At 57.7% G+C, this 23,067-nt stretch overlaps 1 protein-coding gene across 1 annotated transcript in view; it reads left to right on the top strand.

The window, feature by feature from the left end:
• ADGRA2 (adhesion G protein-coupled receptor A2) overlaps positions 1-21,600 on the top strand; it is a 70,251-nt gene extending 48,651 nt beyond the window's left edge. The window contains exons 4-20 of the mRNA XM_019514320.1: positions 9,370-9,441; positions 9,772-9,843; positions 10,269-10,340; positions 10,763-10,926; positions 11,221-11,434; positions 11,838-12,002; positions 14,186-14,387; positions 14,635-14,784; positions 15,018-15,179; positions 15,545-15,745; positions 16,241-16,442; positions 16,799-17,007; positions 17,502-17,629; positions 18,622-18,745; positions 19,215-19,360; positions 20,016-20,105; positions 20,370-21,600. Of these exons, the coding sequence (XP_019369865.1) occupies positions 9,370-9,441; positions 9,772-9,843; positions 10,269-10,340; positions 10,763-10,926; positions 11,221-11,434; positions 11,838-12,002; positions 14,186-14,387; positions 14,635-14,784; positions 15,018-15,179; positions 15,545-15,745; positions 16,241-16,442; positions 16,799-17,007; positions 17,502-17,629; positions 18,622-18,745; positions 19,215-19,360; positions 20,016-20,105; positions 20,370-21,600 (3,604 nt within the window). The remainder of the gene's footprint in view (positions 1-9,369; positions 9,442-9,771; positions 9,844-10,268; positions 10,341-10,762; positions 10,927-11,220; positions 11,435-11,837; positions 12,003-14,185; positions 14,388-14,634; positions 14,785-15,017; positions 15,180-15,544; positions 15,746-16,240; positions 16,443-16,798; positions 17,008-17,501; positions 17,630-18,621; positions 18,746-19,214; positions 19,361-20,015; positions 20,106-20,369) is intronic.
• The last annotated feature ends 1,467 nt before the right edge of the window (positions 21,601-23,067 follow it).

The raw sequence follows: 23,067 nt of genomic DNA, 5'->3' as shown, positions 1-23,067 counted from the left end.
TGTGCTCTCTGGGGAGGAGCCAAAGCCAGAGGGCAGTCCTGCCCGGTGCTGCATATGTTTGGGGAAGGCGTTCCCTGGCTCACGTGGGGCTACCTTGTGTCTGAGAGGGTGGTTCAGAAGGACACGTACCCTCCATGCCTCAGCCAGCTCTCCCTGGGGGCCTGCCCTAGCCCCAGCTCCTTCCTAGGTCAGCCCGTTTCTCTTGAGGCACACAGGGAAACTCTAATTGTAAGTCCTGCAGTAATGCACATCCCACAAAGAGAAATGTTCCAGCTGTTAGCCTAGCTGAGGTACTTTGCCCTCAGCCTGGTCCCAGGGTGCCTTGTTTTTAGATGAGATGCAAAGCCAAAGTCAGTACCGCTCTTCTAGGATGTTATTTCAACAATGGTTGGCAATGTCCTGTATTCTGCAGATCCCTCCAAACCATGTGGCTGTAAACAGAACGAGGAGTGAGTCTAATTGGAGCTTACCTACACAGCAGGGTCTTCTGGATTAGTTATTCCTGATTAACTCCCAGTGGGGTCACTCCTGTTCTGAGATAAGAGTACTTGATTCTGAATTGTCTATGTCCACCCTTTCTTAATTCATTTTCCAAACTGGATGAAGCTGATTCACAGCGGCCAGAGTACAGAGTTAATCCAGGAGAGCCAGTCCGCTTTAGGCTTGTACTGTACCCGAATGCAAATAACTTCCCTGTGTGGACAAGAATAAGGGCTTGGTGAGGCAGAGTGCCTCCCAGCTGCTATTAATCTGGAACTGATAAACTGGAGCATTTGCTGACTGCACAGCCGGACAAAGAACAATATTTGCAATGCGTTTCTTTCCCCTTCCTGAAGCGCGGCCACTCTGTTTAGGTTGGAAGTTCGGCGCTGCGCCGAGAGCCAGGAAGAGTCATTTAGTTGAGGAGTGTTAAATTGCTGCAGAACAAAACCAGCAGGTAGCAGCAGCTGCTAAAAATAAAAGGGAGGAGATGGCTTTGAAGAGAGAGATGTAAAGGAAACACGAGCTAAATGCCCACGTGAGGACTTGTGCCTCCCCCCAGGGGCCTGGTTCGGTTCTGTCCCGGTGCCTAGATGGGGGTGGAGAGTGCGTGTCAGTTTAGGAGTCGTGTGCAGGGCTCAGCGTCCCTTCTCCCACAGCAGGAGCGACCCCACGGAGTCCCGGGGCAGGAGGCAGCTTCTAGCGTATCAGTAGGAGCATCCTCTTGAGCAGATTGATGTGCATTTCTGTGGGGGCTGTTCAGGACGCTTAGGGCACAAGGCACTGCTGTGATGTACTGGATCATTGCTCATTCAGTCGGGTCTGCTTCCTTTGTGTCTAGCAGAGGCCACTGCCAAGTGCTTCACAGGAAAGTAAAGGCCGGTGTCATGTCCTTAGCCTGTTTTTGCCATGTGGTGTGTATGCTGGTGGGGCTGGCTCTTTCTGACCTTCCTCTTTTCCATCCTTATGCTGTGATCCACCCGGCAGTGAAGCTCAAAGGCTTGTTCTTCTTCTCGTGCTCTTGTCATAGACTAGACATTTTTCCAGAATCACGCACAAGCAATGGCTCTTTCCGTTCCCCCTTCCTACCGGTCTCGCCAAGCATCTCCATGAAAGTGCTCCATGGGTTGCACTTTGCTGCACGCACATATATTCATGTCATTAGAGCGGTCCCATTTGATCATGTTCATTTTTGATCTTCCTGTTTGCATGTGCGGGTGATTCAGGCATCACCCTGTTGACCCATCTGTATCAGCCCCTCTGAGAAGGTCCTTCTGGGGTGCCAGGTCCATTTCCAATTAGGTCTGGACTGGTGTTGCTAATTGACTACATTTGCGATCCCAAAGATAGATCTAGAGTAACTGCAGGGTGAGAGCCAGTTGCAGCGTAGGCAATATGATTCCCTCGTTTCAGGCCTTTAGAAGTTGAGGTTGACTACACAGCCTTTCACCCACTACCCTTGTAGGAGCAAAGTGCTCAGTCCTCATTCCCAAGAGATAATGTCTGGAGCGATACTGTCATTTGCCCCTGGTGTATGGAAGTCATTTGTAATTTGTAGCAATATATAAAGAGAGAGTGCCAGCATGCTTAGCAATAGTCAGCCAAGAGTTAATGTAAAGCTCAGACTTCATGAAGCCATTGCTCTTGACTCTGGCTTCCTCAGGAGAGGACTTGGGAAACTAAACAGTGGTTGGGTTGTTTTTGTTGGCAGGACGGAGCGTGTGCTGAGATGAGGTCACCCTGTGATGCGCCGTGAAATATTTTCATAATCTGAGTTTTGATCCATCGTTCCCAGTCCTCTTCAGACCTGAGGAAGTTGGGCCCCTGGGAGGGAAGGGGGTCTGGAGGTTGCAGGGAAAACGCCCTGAGTTTGCATCTGTGTGGCCAGCAGTTGAATCACTGCTGAAGATCCCAGGGGACGGGAGTTTGGTGGCCTTAGAGCTGCTCCCGGTGGTTAGCAATGTACACGACAAAACCACCAAACAAAGCCCAGCTTTGCCAGGTGCCCGCAGCTTTGAGTTGCCTGGGAATTAACTGCCATAGAAACTGCATTGCTCAGGGGACTGGAAATCTCTGGGGGTAATGGGTGTGGGGAAGAGGACTGTACATTTCTACAGCACCCTATGTGCTTAGCCCTGGAGAGGTGATACGGGGTGTGCATCGAAGTGGGTCCAGTTGCCACTGAAGTGAACCTGACCTGATAGTGTAGGGGATGAAGCACCCAAGACACGTAGGGCCACAGCATGTTCTCACCCCCTTGGAGCTTGGTCAGGACAGGGAAGCTGATGTCTGAATGCTGGCAAAAAAAAACCCTGAAAGGGATGTGAATGACCCCAAAGAACCTGAGCCTCCCTTTCTGCCTCCTAATGCCATGTGGAGGGGTCTGCCCATGCTTAGGAGGGTTGGCAGAAGGGGAGGCCACCTAACTTAAATCACTTCCCAGCTCCCTGACTGCTGCTGGCTCTGAATTTAGCAGGAGAAAATGTGGGATACAGATGCGAGGCCACCTAGTCTGTTCTGAAATCCGGAGCGGATAGCTGCCAAAGCCCCCGAAGGTTGGCAGTACCCAGAGAACGGCGAGGAGGCACCAGCCACTGATGGCTGAAACGATAGGCTGGGCATCAGGACACCTGGGTCCTATTCTCAGCTCCGCCACTGATGGGCAGCCTCAGTCGCGTCGTTTCTTGTCACCCCATCTGTACACGGAGGGAACAGCTCACTCCAGTGGCAGCTAAGCCAAGCCATTGGCCCCACATACACCAGTGACCAATTTCCATGGAGCTCCTATAAATAAAGAAACGCATCTCTGTGTCCCTTCTCAGCATGTATGGGCTGTTAATTGGGAGCATAAGGGGAAAACAGCTTTGCCAGATTTCAGACAGGAGAAGGAGAAATTCATGCCCCCCAACACTCATCTTTCCATGCGCATGCAGGGAATATATTGGTTAGTCACTCAGTCTGTTGCTGTCTCTCCTACGAGCGTGCGCGAGAGAGACCCTTTCCCCTTAACCAGTGCCTAGTGTTGCTCTGCGGTTGTGATCAGATACAAGCTAATACACCGAATGGGTTTCCTCCAGGCTTCCCTGAGCACGCAGCCCATTTGAGGCCGTGTTGACAATTGCAGCGTGCTGTTATCACATGCCTGTGAGATAACCCGGCTTGGATAAGGCAGCTCCAGAAACAACTTTGCCCACAGGCAGGAGCTTTCTGTTGTAGCATTTGCTAATCTCCTGCCACTCGGCTCTGCATAGCCCTTGACTATGAAATAGACTTAAGGTAATGGGGCGGAAAAATGTTAGTGATACCAGTAGCGGCTCTGTGGTTAATGCGGCAACAGGATTTTCCTTTGAATGGGATCGTTGCAAGCTGGTAGCGCCGCTCAGATGTGACTGTGCATGGGTAAAGATTGCTTCAAGTACAGACTTGACTGGACCACGAGTCCTCGGCTAGACGCAGGCACCCCGGGCAATGATCCCTGGCCTGCGTTGGGCTGGAGGTCAGACAGGGTGGCTACAGTGCTCTCTTTTGGCTTGAAAATGTATGAATCCAGCCAAGAGATGGCAGATTCACCACTCCCTGGGTAGCTTGCTCTAGTTAGTGAGAATCACCCTCCATGTGAAGAAAGTGGTTGATTATCTGTCTCTTGACATCTTTTAACCAGGGGCTGTTGGATGGTGCTGGCAAAGAGACCACTACCTGCCCTGCGGGCAGATGGATGCTTGGTGATGGGGCAGCCTTCAGAGGTGGGTCCATGCCCACGGAGTGGGGGTGCGGGGGTCCCAGGCTGTCCCAGCACGAGATGGGCTGCTCTAGCAAGCCTCCAGAGCTCCCCGACCTCTCCAGAGAGTTAATTACTGCTGGGTTTATTGCGGCTGCTCTCTGACAGGCAGCCAATAGCAGCAAGCCAGGCTTGCAGTTTCCCTCCCAGCTGCCGTGCTGGGAAGAGCATGTTTTTGCTGGCGCAGGGTCAGCGCGGCTCGCAGTTGAGTTTGCTGGAGTGAATTCTCCAGGCATTAATTTTCTTGTAACGTGAATAAAGCAACCGTCTTTTGTCTCTGGGCTGGAGGACAGAGCTGTGGCTCTGCTCAAGGGCCCACCAGCCACGACCTGCAGCCAGACCGGGGTGGCTGCGAGCTGTAGCACTTGTGTAACAGGACGTGCCGGGTAATGGTAACTGGCCTGTCCAATTTGCTAGGGCCAGTCTCGACTGCCTGGGCAGGTCAGGGCTTGCTGGGGAGTCCTTGGTAATTGCCAGCAAAGCTAATTTCCGTCCCCATAGAGAAGCCAGCAGCCTGCACAGTCTCCTGGAAGTCGGCGTGGACATGCTTCAGAGCAGAGCTTAGCCTCTTGTTCAGCTCATTTCCTCTGTAAGAGGAAAACCGCAGAGGGGCAGCTTCAAGCCGCTGTCTCCCCTAGAAATCAGCCCCATCCCTGGCTTGTCAGCAGTAACCACCATCTTGCAACCCTCTGCATGCCTCTCCCCTCCAGTGCCAGCTGCAGAAACCGTGTCCCCCCAGCACTAAAATGCAGCTGCTTCTGGAGCAGACTCGGGCAGGGCGTGAGCAGTGGTGTGGGGGGAAGGCTGCGGAGGGACGAAGGATCTTGTCTCCAGCTGCCGTTGTGGGAGGAAGGGGGCTAGAAGAGGATTACGTCACTGTGGCCGTTTCTAAAATGCCCCAAATCCAGCTGAGTCTCTGTGGGGCTGGCAGCCCTGCTCCTGAGGGCTGTGACCCCTAGGGTGGGTAAATCAGATGGGTAACTTGCCACCTTGCTTATACCATTAATCCAGGTGGTAGTTAAGCCGTCTGGAGGGTTGCCAATGCGCCCTTGGACATGAGATGATTTGAAAGCCCAAGAGAGGAGGGGCAGCGGCGAGTGAGAAAGGGCCCCACGGGCTGCGCACGTGGTCAGTATACTTCAGGCGAGGGGCTGTACCTAGCCCTGAGAGCCCGGCAGTTGTGAGCTTCTGGCAGGGCGTAAATCAGACATTTATGGGATCGGCTGCCTGTCAAATAAGGTTATGCCGAGGGGCACGGGGCAGGAATTCCTGCGGCAGAAGGGCTGCCCCCGTCTCCCCACGACCGTGGCCAGTGGATCTGGTGTGAAATTGGTCCTCCTCAGTTGACCCAAGGTGCTTTGTCAGCTGAGGCCCCTGGCCCATCTCATTGCAAGGGGCACAGGGCAGCGCTGCTATTGGGAAGGTGAGAGCATCCCCCCACGTGGCAGGCAGGCAGGCAGCCCACGGTCTGAGAACCAGGGATGAAGCCATTTCCTTCTGCCGACCTTCTCTGGCCTGGGCAAGCTTTCTTTTCTCCGAGGCCACGTGTAAAGGGGAAGGTGCCAGAAGAGCTGGCTAGCGGAAAGTGGAGAGGAGCAAAGAACTGCCCCAGATGTGGATCGGATGCCGGGAAGAGGGGCTGGCTCTGGAGAAGAGCCACTGAGTCTCTGTCTTCCCCGTGTCCCAGCACTGCAGTGGTGGCGGGATCAACGAAGAGGGTAGAGTCCCACGTCCCACCCCCGTTAGCGCCACGCTGAGACGTGGGGATCAGTACCGGCCCTAAGGCAGGACCAGAATCTCTGAGGAACCTTTCTCCCAGAGGGGCAAGACCACGGTGCCGCTGGGCAGCTCTGCAGCTCTGCATACTTGCAGCAGCCGGCACTGCTAAGCTGCTTTCTGCATGGCAGGGAGGTGGCTTCTGGGCAGCTTGGATCTTAGGCAGTCGAGCGTGTACCAGGCGTTGGTACAATGGGTTGTGGACTTGTTCCTGCCAATGGTATCAGGCTTCCAGAAGTGAAGGACTTGTCCTCCCATGCCTCCTCGTCGGCTGACATGTGGAGGCAAAGGCCACATGTTGGTGGGGGAGGTGGTGATCTCTGCTGATGTGCCTGGGACCCCTTCCATCTGCATGTACATCCAGCCAGACTTGTGTCAGCAGAGCTCGAGGTCTGTGGATGCAACGTGGTGGCGTAGACCAGGCCTCAGCAGGGGTGCTTAGCTACAGCAGATATGGAAGCAGTGAAGCCAGCTCCAGCAGGCAGGTGTGAAAGAAACCTGCCTAGATTCAGTGAGGCAAGGGCTTGCTTTCAGCTTCATGCCGTCTGCTGTCCAAGGGAGCCTTCCTTGTTCTTGCAGACAGTGCCGGGTCTGGACAGTGTTAAGCTCCTTTGGGGACAGGTCTGTGGCAGGCTTTCCCTGTGTTACCACAGTGCTTGGTACCACAGGGTTAAAGTTAGGCTCTGCTTCTTTGTATGCATGCCAGCCAGAGGAGTGAGGCTGAGTTATAATTAAACCTCTCATCCGTTTCCCTGTCTGGAGAAAATGAGCGTATCTTGGGTGAGGACAGAAGGCTGCAGACAGAGAGAGGCCGGGACAGGAAGCAGACGAGCTCTCCGTGATGTTTGCCTTTGGCCAGTCCCGCTGTCTAAGCCCATCCTCTTCACTGAGTTTTATCTGTGCAAATCCCTTCCCTTGCTGACGCTCCTGAAATCTGGCTTCAGGAGGGAATGGTGGACAACGTGGCATCTGTCCTGGGCGTGTTCAGTCCTGGTGCATGTGTCTCTGGAGCGCAGCGTGTGCTGGGAGGTTGTAGAAAACCGATCTGCTTGGTGCCACGGTCGTGTGTTAAGACCAGAGATTGGCCACGCTGCTTCTGCTGGGAGGGATGGATAGCACGTTTCCTGGTCCTGGATGCGATGCAAACAGAAGATAAAGAGGAGCATGATCCCGGGGTGTGATCTGGGGCAGGTCACCTCTGGCCAGTTGGATCTGGTGTTGCACAGCGCCCCTGGGACATTGAGCCCCAGGTCTCCAGGGAAAACGCATGCCACACAATGAAAGCTGCTCCCACTTGCTTGGTAAGGATGGAGCAGTCCATGCTGTGGCAAGGCCAGCCGACCTGCCTGGGTGGGCTGAAATGTGCCTCTCTCTTCACATGGATGAAGTAGACAGCAAGGAGGGCAAGTGGCAGGTTGTGAGCAGGAAGAAGGGTTCTTCACCAAGTGGAGCACAGTAACCCACCCCAGACAGCGCCAAGGACTCCTATGCAAAGTTAGTGGGAAACCAACCTCCTGGACTTTGGGGCCTGACCTTGGCGTCCCCTCCCCTATCACATTTCTGCTGCTCTCATGCTGGGTCCCTGAGGCATGGCACAAGGCTAATCAATCCATCACAGTGTCTGAAAGCAGAGAGGTGGGGGGGCAGGGCTGCCGTACGATCAGTCTAGTGATGCAGACAGGAAATCGGAGGCTCGGATGATTGTCCCGGCATGTGATGGAATGGGCTGGAATATGAGGGCAGCTGCTTTGTGTCTTGCAAAAGCCATCTGACTGTGTTGGAGACAGGCCTGCTTCCCCCCCCCCGCCCCCTGGGGCACCGCACAGCAGCTCCTGGGCTGCCCCGCATCACATTGTCATGGGAGATGTGACCTGTCATAGCCGTGGGACGCCTTTTTCCCGGGGTTGCCCGGGGGGAGTGCGCGTCTCTGGAGCAGCTGGGTAGCTCCCCACCCTCCAGACTCACTCCTTTGCAGAGGTGCAGGCTTGCTGGGACAGGGGCTGGCAGCCTGGCCTCATTCCACAGGGCCAGAGCAGGCACCCAGCAGGGAGCTGTAACAGTTTCCAGCCTGGCTCCCTGTTTCCCTTTGCAGAGATAATTAGAGGGGAATTGAATTGAAAGCTGCTAATGAGGTTCCTGCGCAGCACTTGGCAGCCCTGCAGCCCCAGGCTTGGATTGGCTGGAGAGTCTGAACCCACGGCACTAACAATAGGGTCCCTCCAGGACCACCCCCCCTTCCAGTGCTTTGTAAGAGTTGTGGAGTTAACCCCCACGCACCCTGGCCCCAGCAGGCAGCGGTGCCTCGGCTGTGGGAGGGTGCTCGGACGACCCTGGCATGCTCTCAGGCAGGAGCTGGGCTCGTGAAGGGCAGTGGAGGATCCAGGTGGTACCACCAGCTTTGTAGTGCACACACAGAGAGGCAGAGCCCCTTAACCCTGGATTAGCAAGTGTGGCAGCAACGCAGGAAAAACCCTGTGCTTGGAGGTTCGGAGAGCACAGTGCATCCAGGCTCATGGCGCGAAGCCTCTCCCTGGCCTGGAAAACCATGCTGTGAACATGATCCAGGAGTGCGGGGGTGTCTGCACAGAGAGGCGCCTGGAGGGGCCCTGGACAGGGTCACACACTTGGATCCAGCCACATTTCAACCCCGTCATCTGCCCTGAGCTGGCACAGGCTGTAGCCAAGACAGCTGGCTGGGGATGCCTTCCCTGTGGGGGGGCCGCGTGCCAGCCCCACATGCCACCCCTCCTTCCAGCAGGGGCTTCATCCTCTCAGCTGTGCACAGTGCAAACCAGAGGCTCAGGCGCAGGCACTGGCTCCCTGCTTCCCCTGGCTGGTAGGAGTGATGGGGCTGCCACCACCCCAGCTGGCAGGCTGACACCCTGCAGATACAGAGCAAACCTCATTCCCACTGCGGGCTGATGGCAAGGGACATGCTGAAGGAGAGGGTCTCCTCCCACAGGAGTACCACTGCGAGGGAGGGTGAGGGGTGCCCTGCTTCTCAGCAGCCCAGCTTGTTCCCAAAGGGGACAGACTCTTTCAATCATGCACGGGGGTGAGCAGGCAAGGCCGAAGGTGGCACCGGTGGTCCATCCCATTGCCTTCATGCCAGGGCAGAAGAGGAGAGAGGCATCTTCAAGGAGCCTGGCCACTGTCCTGGCACCAGCTGGGTGCACTGTGTATAAGCCAGGAGCTGAGCAGCAATCTGCCCAGACCATCGTGCTGCCCTGCTCTGCCTCTTCCCCCAGGCTCAGGGCCTTCTGCAAGGAGCTGGCCCCTCTTCTCTTGGGTCTTGATTTCTTTCTCTCTGTCTCTCTTTCTCTCCCTCTCTCCAGGGACCTAAAGAACAACTTGATCAACACAATCCAGCCTGGCGCGTTCCTGGGCCTCTCAGAACTGAAGCGACTGTAAGTGCCCAATTGTGCCCCCCGAGTTGCAGGGTGTCTCGGGCTAAGGGGTGCACACAGACATACAGACTGGAGCCCGTCCTTGAAGTTACCAGCTGGGGCTTTGGGATAGTTGAACTAGGGGCTGGTGGAGGCAGCAGGGAGTGTGATCTCCCCTCTTCACTCTTCAAGCTCTCCTCACTCCAGCATTTGAGTCTCCCAGTGCTCTGCTCCCTGCCCCTGGTACGGGGGGCGTGAGCAGGCCAGTGTACAGGGTGGTGCCCAGGCGCTGCTGTGGATGGGAGAAGTCTCAGTACTCACACAGACCTTTTCTCCCCTGCTTGTTTCCAGAGACCTCTCCAATAACCGCATCGGCTGCCTCAGCGCTAGCGTCTTCCTGGGTCTCATCAACCTCATGCGGCTGTAAGTAGCAGTGGGGCTCCCACCTAGCAGGCAGGACCCTTGGTAAGGAGCTGGCAGGGGCACTGCAGCCTAGGACGATGCCTGCTCCAGACTCAGCACTGTCCAGGGCCCTTCTGCCTACCTGTGCTGCTGGCACAGAGCAGGGTCCCAAGGCTTGTGGCACCTGTGTGCAGGGCTCGATGCTGGCACTGGGTGTCTGGGCTACAAGCTCCCTGTCCCCACCTCTCTGGAGATCAACTTTAGGTAGCTTGGGAGGGACCTGGCTTTGCAGTGGGTGAGGATCTGCTGGCTTCTGAGCCAGGCGGTGCTCACTCAGGGACCCAGTTCCCCAGGCTGCCCCTTCGGGGGGCCCGGCTCACCATGCATCAAGCCCAAGAGTATTGGGCAAGTCAGCCCTCACCAGGCTTTTGTCTCCTGTCTGCCAGCAACGTGTCAGGGAACATCTTCTCCACCCTCCAGCCGGGTGTCTTTGATGAGCTGCCATCCCTGAAACTCATGTGAGTACCTTGCTGAGAGGGGAACGCCCATCCCAAAACCACACGGGCTTGCTGCGCAGGGACTGGGAGGGTGGGTGCAAAGGAGGCAAGTGCTGATGGCTACCAGGCATCTGCATGCCTGTGCCCACAGCCTCATGGCATCAGAGGGGCCCACCCCGGCCTGCCCTCCTGCAGCCAGAGTCAGGACCTGTCTCACAAGCAGGCGCCCTCCTGGCCATTAGTGCTGCTCCGTGCCCCTGTGATCTCCTGCAGTCAGTGAGCAGCTGGGAGCAGGTCTGTCCCTTGCCTCCAAAGCTTTGTGCCCCTGCCAGCCCCTAGCCCTTGTACCCGTGCTTCCAGTTGCTGCAGCTTGCAGGGACATCCTGGCTGCTCTGATGCCTTCATCTGTCCCTGACTCCATCCCCCTGGTCTGCCTCTTCCAGTGACTTTGCCACCGAGTACCTGACGTGCGACTGCAACCTGCGATGGGTGCTACCCTGGGCCCGGAACCGCTCAGCCCAGATCTCCGACAAGACCCTCTGCATCTACCCCCGCCACCTGCATGCCAAGCCGCTGCGGAGCACCAGGGAGGGGCAGCTGCGCTGCGGTGAGGCGTTGGGGCCATGGGAAGTGGATGGCAGGGTGGGGTTGCATGCCACAGAGCCAGGACTCTGGGCTGCTTAGACAGGGACCCCCTGAGGTCTGGGCAGTCCCAGTTGGGCACAGCCCCCGAGGAGTCCAGCTTGTGCCAGCCATGCTAGTGACGTCTGTGGTGTGGGTGCCAGGCTTCCTTGGGACCCCAGCCTCGCAGCAGGCTGCCCCAGTGCCCTGGGAGGTGGCTGAGGCAGGCTAGGGGGCAGCAGTCTGGGGCAGGAGCTCACCCATCTGCCCTTCCCTGCAGCGGGTGCCCCTGAGCTGCACACCCACCACCTGATCCCGTCACTGCGCCAGGTGGTGTTCCAGGGCGACCGCCTGCCCTTCCAGTGCACAGCCACCTACCTGGACAACAGCACCCAGATCCTGTGGTACCACAACCGGGTGCTGGTGGAGGAGGATGAGCAGACTGGCATCATCCTGGAGCAGAGCCTCATCCATGACTGCACCTTCATCACCAGGTGGGAGCACCTGCCAGGGGGTGACCTGGGGGTTCACATGGGCCCACAGCTGCCTTCTGCTCTGGGTGCTAGTTCCAGCACCTCAGGAGGGTGCCCGAGTGCAGCCCATGTCAGATGTCCTCCCTGCAAGGACTGGAACCCAAAGCTTGCAGGTTCCTTTGGGAGGAAAGGGGCCTTAGAAGGGTAGGGGGATCGTTAGCCTTTGGGGGTGAACACACAGGCACCCACAGCCTCCCGGTGCAAAGGCTCCTGATTGAACCCCGGGGTAGTGACCGACACCACAGGCTGGGTGCGGGTGCGTGGCCCTGCCTGCTGTGTCAGGGGTGCTGTACGTTGTGCTGGCCCAGCCCTCGGGCTACCTGCCTGCTCAGGTCCGCCCATCGGGTTCCTCCCCCACCTGCAGTGAGCTTATCCTCTCCAACATCCACATCTCTGCCAACGGGGAGTGGGAGTGTGCCGTCTCCACTGCCCAGGGCAACGTCAGCAAGAAGGTGGAGATCGTGGTGCTGGAGACCTCAGCCTCGTACTGCCCTGCTGAGCGGGTCACGAACAACCGTGGGGACTTCAGGTGAGACCCAAGGCTGCACGTCACTGGGGGGCAAGACACTACGTGCTGCGGTAGGGCTGGTTTTCCTAGGTCCTTGCAGACCCCTCTCTTGCCTCTCCTGCTGACCAACCCAGAGGCATTGTGGGAAACTCCAGGGTGATGCTGAGCCTGGTTGGCTGGAAGCATTCAAAGGCTTAGGGGTGGATGGGAACACAAGGGAGTTCAGCCTCTGGTGCCTGAGTGGAGTGGAAATCAGCCTGGAGTAGCATGCAGCTGCCTGGGGCTGGGTGCACCTCTCTGCTCCCAGTAGGGTCGTGCCATCCTGGGACTCCACTGGTGCAGCTGCAGCTGTTTGCACTGCCCCAGCATGAATGTAATGCTGCAAGCGCTGTCCCGCCAGCACTGTGGGTGCCAGTGTGCAGGGACTGCTGGGCCAGCTGTGCGCCCGGCTGGCTGCAGGCGAGAAGGGAGGCTGCTGGCAGGGCAGGCCTGCAGGTGACCTGGCGTCTGGCAATGATTAGGCGGCCCGTGATAGCGAGGCTCCTTTGAAAGGCTTCCCGCGCTGGCAGCACAGACGGGCTCCAGAGGCAGAGGTGTTGGAATTTCTCTGGCAAGAGACTAAAGGCTTTGGGAGCCCACTGTAACCTCGACTGGGCCTTTATGGAATATAAATTACTGGTACAGTAAATATGGCTTAAATTAGCAGCAGCCCCCCTTCCCTCCCCACCCCACCCCCTCCGCTCCGTGCAGAACAGGATATGGGAGTAGATAGCTGGAGCAATCAGCGGGCTTGTGTGGGAGCCGCCCCTCGCAGGGCTCGGGCGCCTCAAGTGCTAGAGAGGCACCAGCAGGAGGGTACCTGCCCCAGAAACTGCTGGGAAGGGCAGGGAGGAGGTAAAGGGGTGTCCAGGCAAGGGGCAGGGCAGGGGTGTTGGGACCTTTGTGCAAAGATTTGCCTGGTTGAGAGAGGTTGCCACTAGGTGTGAAGAAGGCATCTTCTGAGACCGGGACCACCAGGGCCTCAGGCAGAGCAAGGCATAGTAGGCATGCTTGTCCATGCTGCTGACTCCTGGTGCAGGACAGGGTTGGGGTGCAAGGTAAGCTCCACAGCTATCGTACTCCACTCCAGGACGGCAGCTAGCTGCTTTAGTTCGACCCAGTCAGGTTCATTTCAGTACGCCAGGGGCTGCTAGGTCTTGCAGCCCCTGCAAAGTCCTGTGGGAAGCAGAAGGAATTGTGGGGCCGGGCGTCTGCTTGGGGGAGACCACGTGACCCCCATGTGCATCCCCTAATCCAGCTGTGGCGTCAGGGGAGCAGGGGGAGTCTCGCAAACCATATGTTGCAGCAGCTGGGCCGAGCCAAGCTTTCCAGGGAGGGAAATAAATTACCCCATAAAAATCTCAGCTCCTTTCTGGAGTGTCTGAAGTTCTTCCCTTTGTGATGCCCAGCGCGCAGCTGGAAACCCTTCTACGCGTGGCACGGTGCCCCCAGCTCCGTGTGCAGCTCTGTCCCAGCAGCTCTGCACGCATATGCTGTGCGCAGACGTGCTGGCTGGCTGCTCTTAGCAGGGCCCTTCCCAGGGGCACCGGTGCCCTCGCTGATGGCTGCAGGGCCAGGGCTGCTGTGTGGAGAGCAGAGCAGAGTAAGCTAAAACAGAGCAGCTATTCAGGGAGGTTTCGGGGACAGCTGCTGGGTCGTAACCGTGCGTGCATGCTGCGTCCCACTCGCTCTTGGCCATGGGCAGATTTTGTTGCTTTAACCATCCGGCTTGCCCGAGAGCCAAAGCGCTGGGGCCCTGTTCCCCTGGACCTGATGCTGTTTGTTGTAGTGCTTGAGAATCGGGCACATGCGGAGAGAGGCTCAGCAAGCTCCTGATGCAGGATTTCAGCAGTAGGCAAGGAGAGGAGTTATCCAGCCAGCCAGGGAAGGCAGTGGGCAGGGCAGGCTAGAGCGGGATGGTGGTAGTAAGTCTCTGTACCAGAAGCAGGTTTCCAGGGGGGCCCAAATCATCATTTGGGATCCTTTCCATCATATGGGGTTGGGGAGAGTCTAGAGGAGCCTGTAGGGAGATCAGGCAACAAGGGCTGGTGTCAGGGGCCTGCTCAGGCCCAGGAAACGGCACTTGTGCATTCAAAGTGGTGCAGGCTGGCTCCCATGGCCAGGCACGTGCTCACTGTGCCCACGCCTCTCCCCTCTGCTGGCAGGTGGCCCCGCACTTTGGCTGGCATCACTGCCTACCAGTCTTGCCTGCAGTACCCCTTCACCTCAGTGGCCGTGAGCGGGGGTCCAACGGCGGAGAAGCAGGCGTCGCGGCGCTGCGACCGTACGGGCCGCTGGGAGGAGGGCGACTACTCCAACTGCTTGTACACCAACGACATCACCCGCGTGCTTTACACTTTTGTGCTGGTGAGTGGGCGCTGCGCCCAGGAGGTCATAGGCCCTGCTTTTCCCCAGGGCAAAGCAGAAGGCTGAAAGCCTGGTCCCTCGTTGGCAGCTGTGAACGGTCATCGGAGGGGGCGTTGCAGCGTCTGCCCTTGGAGCTGGGACGTGTCTGCCACAATTCAACCGGGGATGGGCGTGTGCTGTGGCTCTCGGGTTCGCACTGACCGCTCACGCCTCACCGTGCTAGTAACCCCCCACTTCTGCTCCGCAGATGCCCATCAACGCCTCCAATGCCCTGACTCTGGCTCACCAGCTGCGCGTGTACACGGCCGAAGCTGCCAACTTCTCTGACATGATGGATGTCATCTACGTGGCCCAGATGATCGAGAAGTTCATCGGCTATGTTGATCAGATAAAGCAGGTGATGCTCCCTCCCCTGCTCCCTGCCAAGGCACGATCCTGAGGGGGTGAGCATGGAGGGGAAGGGGGCCCATCCTGCACTCAGAATGGCTTTGGGGAGTCTTGCCAAGGAGCTGCAAGCTTTCCAGGGTACCGTGGCTGCTCTCTTGGCCTCCACCTCCTGCCCTGCCCTTGCCCTGCAGTCTGTCTGAGGCTGTGGCGACCGGAGCCCCCCTGCCCTGTGCTCCCCTGCAGCTCACGGATGTCATTGTGGAGATGGCCAGTAACATGATGCTGGTGGATGACCACATCCTGTGGATGGCGCAGATCGAGGACAAGGCCTGCACCAGCATTGTCCGCTCTGTGGAGAAGATTGCGGGCTACACGCTCAGCAGCAATGCCCAACACATGGCCGTGGTAGGGGCCCTCCCATCGCTTTTGTGGGGCTGGGAACTGGGCAGAGCAGGGGCTGCAGCAGGGATTGGGGAGGGGGAGCGGCTGGGGCAGGAACAGCGCGGGGCTCAACTGCAAAGTCCCGTAGGTCAGGACTGAGGTCTCTGTGGGGGCGAGCAGCCCAGGCTGGGGAGGCACAAGGGGCTGAGAGTTGGGATTGGAGGGCATTGACAGGGGTGAAGGGTTTGCAGGGGGGGAGTCCAGGACTGGAACAGCGCAGGGTCAGGATGGGGGTGTCTGCATAGCTAGGTGCTGAGCGCACAGGGGCTGTCTGTCACGCGGGGGGCAGTGCCCTTGCTAACGGGCCTTGCCATGGCATACCCTTGCAGAACTCAAGGAACATTGCCTTCGAGGCTTACCTGATCAAGCCCGAGAGCTTCATGGGGCTGAGCTGCACGGCGTTCCAGAAAAGAGAGGGCAGGCGGGCGCTGCTGCCAGAGCGGGGAGCCGAGCCTCTGGCAGACCAGCAGCTGCAGTTCAGGTGCACCACAGGCCGGCCCAACGTCTCCCTGGCCAGCTTCCACATCAAGGTACTGGCAGGGGCAAAGCCGCAGCGTGCGGCAGGGCTGAGCGGTGTGGGGAAAGGTCAGGCAAGGCCTGTGCTGCAGCGTGACTGGCACTTGAAGCCAGCGAAGGGCTCCCTGCAGCATCCCTAGGGTCCCCAGAAGGGGCCTTTTGTCTCCGATTTGGGAGACCTGTCCTGAACTAGCTGCCCCCTTGCAAAGGGACCCCACACTGTGTCTTGCTGCATCTGTGGAAAGCCTGCACCCAGGATGATGAGCCCTGCTTCTGAGCAGGGACTGTGGCATGGCTGGGCACCACAGAGACATGCTTCTGCAGCTGCAGGCTTGGAAAGCAACCGCTGAGCACCCTGGCTGCAACGTGGGGCCGTTCGCACAGCCCCCTGCCCGGGAGCCAGAGGCAGACGAGATGACCTGTGGCTGTGCAGGGCTTCTGGGACTGTGACGGGAGCTGCAGCAGCCAAACCTGGCATGTGGCTCACCTGTGGCCCCCTGTCTCCTCAGAACAGCATCGCCCTAGCCTCCATCCAGCTGCCACCCAGCCTGTTCTCGCCGTGGGCCCCGCTCCCGCCGCCCGCCGACTGCAAGCTCCAGTTCCTGGCTTTCCGTAACGGCAAGCTCTTCTGCAGCACCAGCAACTCCTCCCGCCTGGCGGACGACGGCAAGCGTCGCAGCGTGGCCACACCTGTGATCTACGCTGGCACACGTGAGGTTCCTGGCCTGGGGCGGCAGGGTGTGAGGGCTGCCGGTGACTAGGGGCGAATCCGCTGCGACTGTGCCAGCAGCAAGAGCTTGGTGCCTGGGTTGCTGGGATGGCGCCGAGCCCTGCGTGGAGTCGTAGTACCCCCTAGCGGCCAAATGCTCCTTCCTGATGAGCTGGTAGCACCAGCCTAGCCTGAGTCTCTTGCAGCCCCTGGCAAGGGTCGTGGGGAGAGGCAATGGGCCTGCCTTGCTCGCAGCCCACTCGCAGAGGCAAGCTGGGGCCCAGAGGGTGAAAGGGTGGGGAAAGAGCCGCTGAAGAGCCAGGAGCGCACCCCTCAGCCTCTCTCCTCTCCCCCACAGATGGCTGTGGAGCCAGCAACCTCACGGACCCCGTGACGGTCTCGCTGCGGCACTTCGGGGAGGGTGCCGACCCCGTAGCTGCCTACTGGAACTTCGAGGTGCTGGGGGGTTACGGGGGCTGGAGCGTGGAGGGCTGCCAGCTGGCCCGGCAGGAGCCCAACATCACCACCCTGCGCTGCAGGCACATGAACAACTTTGCGGTGCTAATGGTAAGGAGAGGGCTGCTGGAGGGCTCGGGTCTGGCCTCGGCACGGTGTGCACCAGAGGTCACTGCTCTGTGTCCCATCAGCTAGGGGAGAGCTGGGAGGTGCAGGGGCGTACGACCCACTTCCAGCATGAGGTCCCTGGAGCGCCAGACAGAGCCTACTCCGTGGGTGGTCCCATTCTACCACCCTGCCACCCCCGGTCTGGACATCGGTCATGCAGCCAGCTGGTCTGCCCACCAAGGACTTGTACTGGCCCCTGCGCTAAGTGGTCATGTGCCTCTTGGGGAGGAGGCAGAGCATTGCTCCCAGCCAGCAGCCCCTGCCCAACATCAGCACCCCGCTTCTTTCCCTGCCCTTCAGACAGCCCCTGGTTCCTCCCCCTGCCTACCTGCCGGGAGCCTCTGAAGGGCACCCAGGTCTCCAGCAGCCCCCGTCACAGCAACGTGCAGAGGTCAACGTGCACCAAAATCCAGAGGTCTTTTTCTCCCTCTGAGCAGGAACTTAACACCTTCCCCAGTGAGGCCCAGGGCACGCCGGAGGTGCTGCACCCTGTCATCTACACCTGCACAGCCATCCTGCTGCTCTGCTTGTTCACCACCATCATCACCTACATCATCAACCACAGGTAAGCCAGCAATGGGCCCCAAGCTGCTTAGAGCCACCACAGAGCTGAACGTTGGTGGTGGGTGAGTTGGTTTGGGATGGAAAGTGGCTCCTGCTCACTCTTGGAGAGAGGGAGCTAGCAGCAGAGCAGGACACAGGCTGGGTGAGCTCTGGGATCCAGGCATTGCCTCCTTACTGCTTGTCTCCCATCTGGATCCAGTTTTTGTGGAGAAGTGGAGGCCAGAGTCTCTGTAAGGGCTGGCAAGGTCACTGGTGTGGAACTGGGAATCCTACCGAGGTTTGGGTAATTACAGCCTGCATGACTACACCTGCTAGGGCTGCACAGAAGCCTCCAGCTGTAGTGCAAGATGTGCCCAAAGTGAGGCACAGCAGGCAGGGGAGGCAGAGCTAGCTTCTGCTGCATCTTAGGTAGCTGGAATCAACCCCTGCACAAAGCTAGCTCTCTCTCTTTCTCCTTGCCCATCTGTAGCCTCATGGAGCTCACTTCTATGCAGGGGAGCAGCAGGTCCTTTCAGCCAACAATCGAGGACGCATTGAAGTCTAGTTTACTGTATTAATGGATCCCAGAGTCCAGTAGGGTTGCAGAAATGCTGCTCTGCCTTGGGGTGACAACCAGAAAACAAATACAGCAGTTGTTAAGACTTTGCCAAGCAATTTGTCTTCACGTGAGCCCCCTCTCCCCGCCGGCAGCAGGCTCAACACTTAAAAATCCCAGCGAGCATCTGAGTGTTTCTCTTAGAACAGCTACTCAGGAGTAACAAGAAGTTGCAATTCCCAAATCCTTCTTGTGCTGGGATAGTGTTGGCTGCACCCCTTGGAGAGAGCACCTCTGAAGGTAGCAGGGGGTGCTTCTGTTTCTGCTGAGATTGGTAGAGAGCAAGGCAGAGTAGTAGCATGTCTCTGGTTGCTGGAAGCGACTTCCCAGTGCCCAGTTGGGGATGAATTCCCTACATGCCAGGAGATAATCAGCACTGCTGCATGCTTCTCTTGCAGTACCATTCACATCTCCCGGAAGTGCTGGCATATGCTCCTTAACCTCTGTTTCCACATTGCCATGACATCCGCCGTGTTTGCAGGAGGCATCACTCTGACCAACTACCTGATCGTCTGCCAAGCGGTAGGTACAGCCATGATTGCGCCAGCCTCGGGGGAAGCAGGGGTGAGCTTCTCAGCTCAGCAGGCCTCCCGGTTCAGAGCGTGGCCTGTGTCGCAGTGGAGGAACCGTACTGCTGCTTTGCCCCCAGGACAGAGCACTGCACAGTGCGGTGGCAGGCAGTGTCCAGAGTACCAGAACAGGAAAAACAGCTACCTCCACCTGGTTGTCTCCTCCAGGCAGCGGCCCTGGACCAGAGATGCGGGTCTGGTTGGAGGGGCCCTGGAGAAGATTCCCTATAGCTATGGGCAGGCTAGAAATGTGGATGGAGGAGAGGGCACGACTGCAGCAGATCGGGGGCCTTAGCAAAGCAAGGGTCAGCCCCAGCAGAGGGTCACTGCAGCCAGGGGAGATTCCTAGCCCTTGAATCCAGTGCATCTCATCCTGGATGCATGCACCTCAGTCACCCTCATCCTGGCTGTGTGCCCTGCAGGTTGGCATCATTTTGCACTACTCTTCCTTATCCACCCTGCTATGGATGGCTGTGAAGGCCAGAGTCATCTACAAGGAGGTAACGTGGAAGGCACCCCAGCCACAGGATGGGGATGTGTCGCAGCCTGCCCCTCGGCCAATGTTACGGTACAGTCACTTCCCTCCAGTTTGATGGGGGGTGCTGGGACGTGAGTGCAGTGAGCACTCAGGAGAAGGTCTGACTGGCCAGGCAATGTCAGCATTGCACGGAGCTGGGAGGCCCTCTGCTCCCTGAGAAACTGCAGGCTGCAGCCCCCGGGATTATCACACGTGGGGCAGGAAGCAGCTAGTGCAGTGCCGGAGCGTGATGCATGTATTCAGTAGTGTGTTCTGTATCAGAGCACTTGGTCTTGCCTTGCACCAACCTCCTGCTGCACCCTCCACAGCCAGGCCCCTTCTTATTGGGAAAGCACCATGCCTCTGATTCCCTCGGGCAGGGTACATCCTCTGGGTCCCGCAGCATTGTCACAGTTTATAACGGGAAGTTGCAGCATTTTCTGAATGAGCAAAGTGGTGCGTTTCCCCTGCTCTTCTACCCACATGCATTCACTCTGAAGGCAGGTGGAAGACGGGCTCAAGACAAAGGGTTGGGAAAGCTACAGGCAATTAAAGAAAGGGGGTTAGGATGGAGGTGATAAGGCAGCTGGCACTGCAAGCTGTCATGCCAAGGCTTCCCTACCTGCAGCACCAGCCTGGAGCAGCATTTGCCCATAGGAAGCTGTTGCACGAGCAGCCAGGTGACGCAAGGGCGCTCTCATTGCAGATTCTACCTTATTGCTGGCGGGATCCCTCTCATCATCTGTGGCATCACAGCGGCCGTCAACATCCACAACTACCGGGATAATAACCCATAGTAAGTGCCACAGGCGCAGCAAATTGCATGCCATTGCCCTCCTGCTAGCTCATTCTTCAGCTGCCAGTGCTTGTGTGAGGGAGGAGCAGGGACAGGTCTTCAGCAGAGCCACGTTCAAGGAACGGGGGTTGGTGCAGGGGTGGCTGTGATGTAACGAAGTGGTACGTTCCTGCTGCAGTTTGCTCCGAGCTGTCAGGCACGGGGCTGGACTTGGGAGAGGAGCAGACTGGGCAGGGGCTGATTCTGTTCTCCTCTGGCTTGCAGCTGCTGGTTGGTGTGGAGGCCAAGCCTGGGGGCTTTCTACGTTCCCGTAGCTTTCATCCTGCTCATCACCTGGATCTACTTTCTCTGTGCCGGGATCAAGCTGCAGTGCCAGTCTAAGATCCAGAAAGACCCCCCTGAAGCCTTGGAGACAGCACCGAGGCTGGGAGGCAGCAGCAACCTCTTGACAGACTCAGGCTCCCTCTCGGTCACGCTCAACACAGGGATGCCCAGCCCGGACGTGGACAGTGTCTACTCCTTGAAGGTGCAGTTCTGGGCTCTGGCAATCACCCATTCCCTGTACCTTGCTCTGTGGACATTTGGAGCCATGGCTGTGTCCCAAAGGTGGTACCTGAACATCATCTTCAGCTGCCTCTATGGAGTCACAGCTGTGGCACTGGGGCTTTTTATCTTTGTCCACCACTGTGCGCGGCGTCGGGACGTACTGAACTCCTGGTTCGCCTGCTGCCCATCCTATCGCAACGCGCTGCCCATGCAGGCCTATGTGCATCCAGGCATGGCCGTGGAGGATGGCTCCCAGGTCTTCATTGGGTGCAACCCTGAGGTGGCCCATTCCATCAAGTCCTCCTCCTCACCCAGCAGCACCAACTCCACGGTGGGCCACTGCAAGCTCACCAACCTGCAGGTGGCTCAGAGCCAGGCTGAGAGCTGCACCCCACGGCCGGCCAGCTATGAGGAACCTGAGCCTGCCAACAACAAGAACGCCAGCGTGGCCAGGTACTCCAACAACATGCACGGACGCCGGAATCACAAAAGCCGAGCAAAGCAGTACCGGGAGGGCAAGCATCACCGCTTGAAGGCACTGCGGGGACCGGCCCCTGACCACCTGTCCAGCGAGAGCGGGAGCCTGCACAACAGCCACTCGGAGAGCTACCACAGCAGCAGGAACAGCCCCCTGAATAACAGCTGCCCTGGGGCCCAGGCAGGAGCAGGGCAGGAAGGGGAAGCTGCCCTGACGCAGTCAGATGGGAGCGATGGGAGTGGTAGCCACCAGGTTCCAGACTTTGGCCGGGCTCAGCGGAGAAGCACCAGCCGGGACAACCTCAAGCAAGCCAACACCATGGAGAAGGAGACGAAGCGAAGGTCCTACCCGCTCAACGTGGCCAATCAGAACGGGGGACTGAAGGGCAGCAAGTACGACATCAACCTCACCAGCGCAGAGAGCATGGCTGGCATGAAGACTGGCCTCTGGAAGAGCGAAACGACTGTGTAGAGGGCAACGGGGGACCTCGCAGCTACATTACAGTGTTGTGTTACTTCTCAGGCAAGCCCGCTCACTCAGCCCTTGGCAGGGGAAAGGTGGCTGGTGCACCCAGTTACGGGCATCTGTTAGCAGGTCAAGTGCAGCCTCCTAGGAGTGTGCGTGCTGGAGACGGGCCTGGCATGGGCATGGGCAGTGCTGTGCAGGATGCTTTGTCTCAGCAGGTGACTCTGGGTCTCATCTTACCTTGGTGCTGGGCCTGGGAGCGAGGGGAGCAAGCCAGCACTCATCCCCACACAGGTCACAGCAGCACCGACATCTCCACGCGAGAGACAATCATCGCTGTTCAGCTGCCTGACTGGCAGTTATCACTTAATCCCTTCTGCATGTCCCTTCAGACTGATCCTAAATGCTATTTTATAATATACAGAGGAAACAAAGGTTTATTTTTCAAATCTCTATATTATCGTGCGTGTATATATGTATAGACAGACTGGTAACTGGTGGGAGTGCCTCTGTGTTATGTGATTGGTGTTCGGTCCACAGCGTGTCTCCCCCTTGGTTTTGGCAATTGCTCACTCTTGCCATGATTGCAACTTCCAGGATGTCAGTTGGGAGAGAGAAACCAGGGCCCTTTGTGTAAAGATGCCACAGCAGAGGTGCTTGCTTTGCGCTCACCTGAGCATGGGCTTTTCCCGAAGTTCAGCTGAAATGGATCAGTTGGGGACTCTGCCGAAAAGCAAACGCAGCATCCAGAGTTGTGTCGTGGCAGTGACGTTCTAGGGATGTGTGAGTAGCCAGATCAGTGCGGTGAAGCGGTATTTCTTGTTGGGAGGCTGCTGCCTTGTGCTGAGCCAGGACTGTGGCAGCCCCCTTCCAAACCCTGAGGCAGGCACTTGTCTCTCCACAAAACGTGCTGGCCTCACCTCACAGATGTGGCTCCCAGGATCATCTCTGAGCAGTCTTAGAAACTATTTAGCCCTATGGGTTAGGAGCTACCAAAGTAAAAGCCATAGCTAAAAGTGAGCAAGAGGTCAGATGAGCAAGAGCTCCAGGCAGAATAAGCTGTCTGCACTGTTTTAGTGACGGACACTAAAATCACTGCAGGACGATTGCCGTTGAATGGGGTTAAAGATCCCCAGAGGCACACACTATGCAAAATGGTGGGGGTTGGCTGCAATAAACACAGGCCCATGGTGAAGGGGCATTCTTTTCTGTACCTGTTATGCTCAGTGTGGAAGAGTGAAAGCCTTGGGCCTTGCATGGCAGAAGTTGGACTGGGAAGCAACATGTTCCCTGCTGCTCCAGAAGGAACCCGAGGATCCAGAGTCGTCCTTCATCCTGGTAATTATGTTGATGAAAGGGTTTGACTACAGCAGAGCAAAAAAATGTGTGCATATTTATGTGTATGAACTGTAACAATTGAACAAAGAGGAAACACCGTTTGGCAGAGAGGGGTTGCTTCTCTGAAAGGGAAAA

This window comes from Gavialis gangeticus, unplaced genomic scaffold, assembly GCF_001723915.1.
Source record: "Gavialis gangeticus isolate Ggan-Ray unplaced genomic scaffold, GavGan_comp1, whole genome shotgun sequence".
NCBI classification, from domain to species: Eukaryota; Metazoa; Chordata; order Crocodylia; family Gavialidae; genus Gavialis; species Gavialis gangeticus.
The sequence above is the reverse complement of the archived record's forward strand: the minus strand, read 5'-3'. Positions and strand labels throughout refer to the sequence as shown.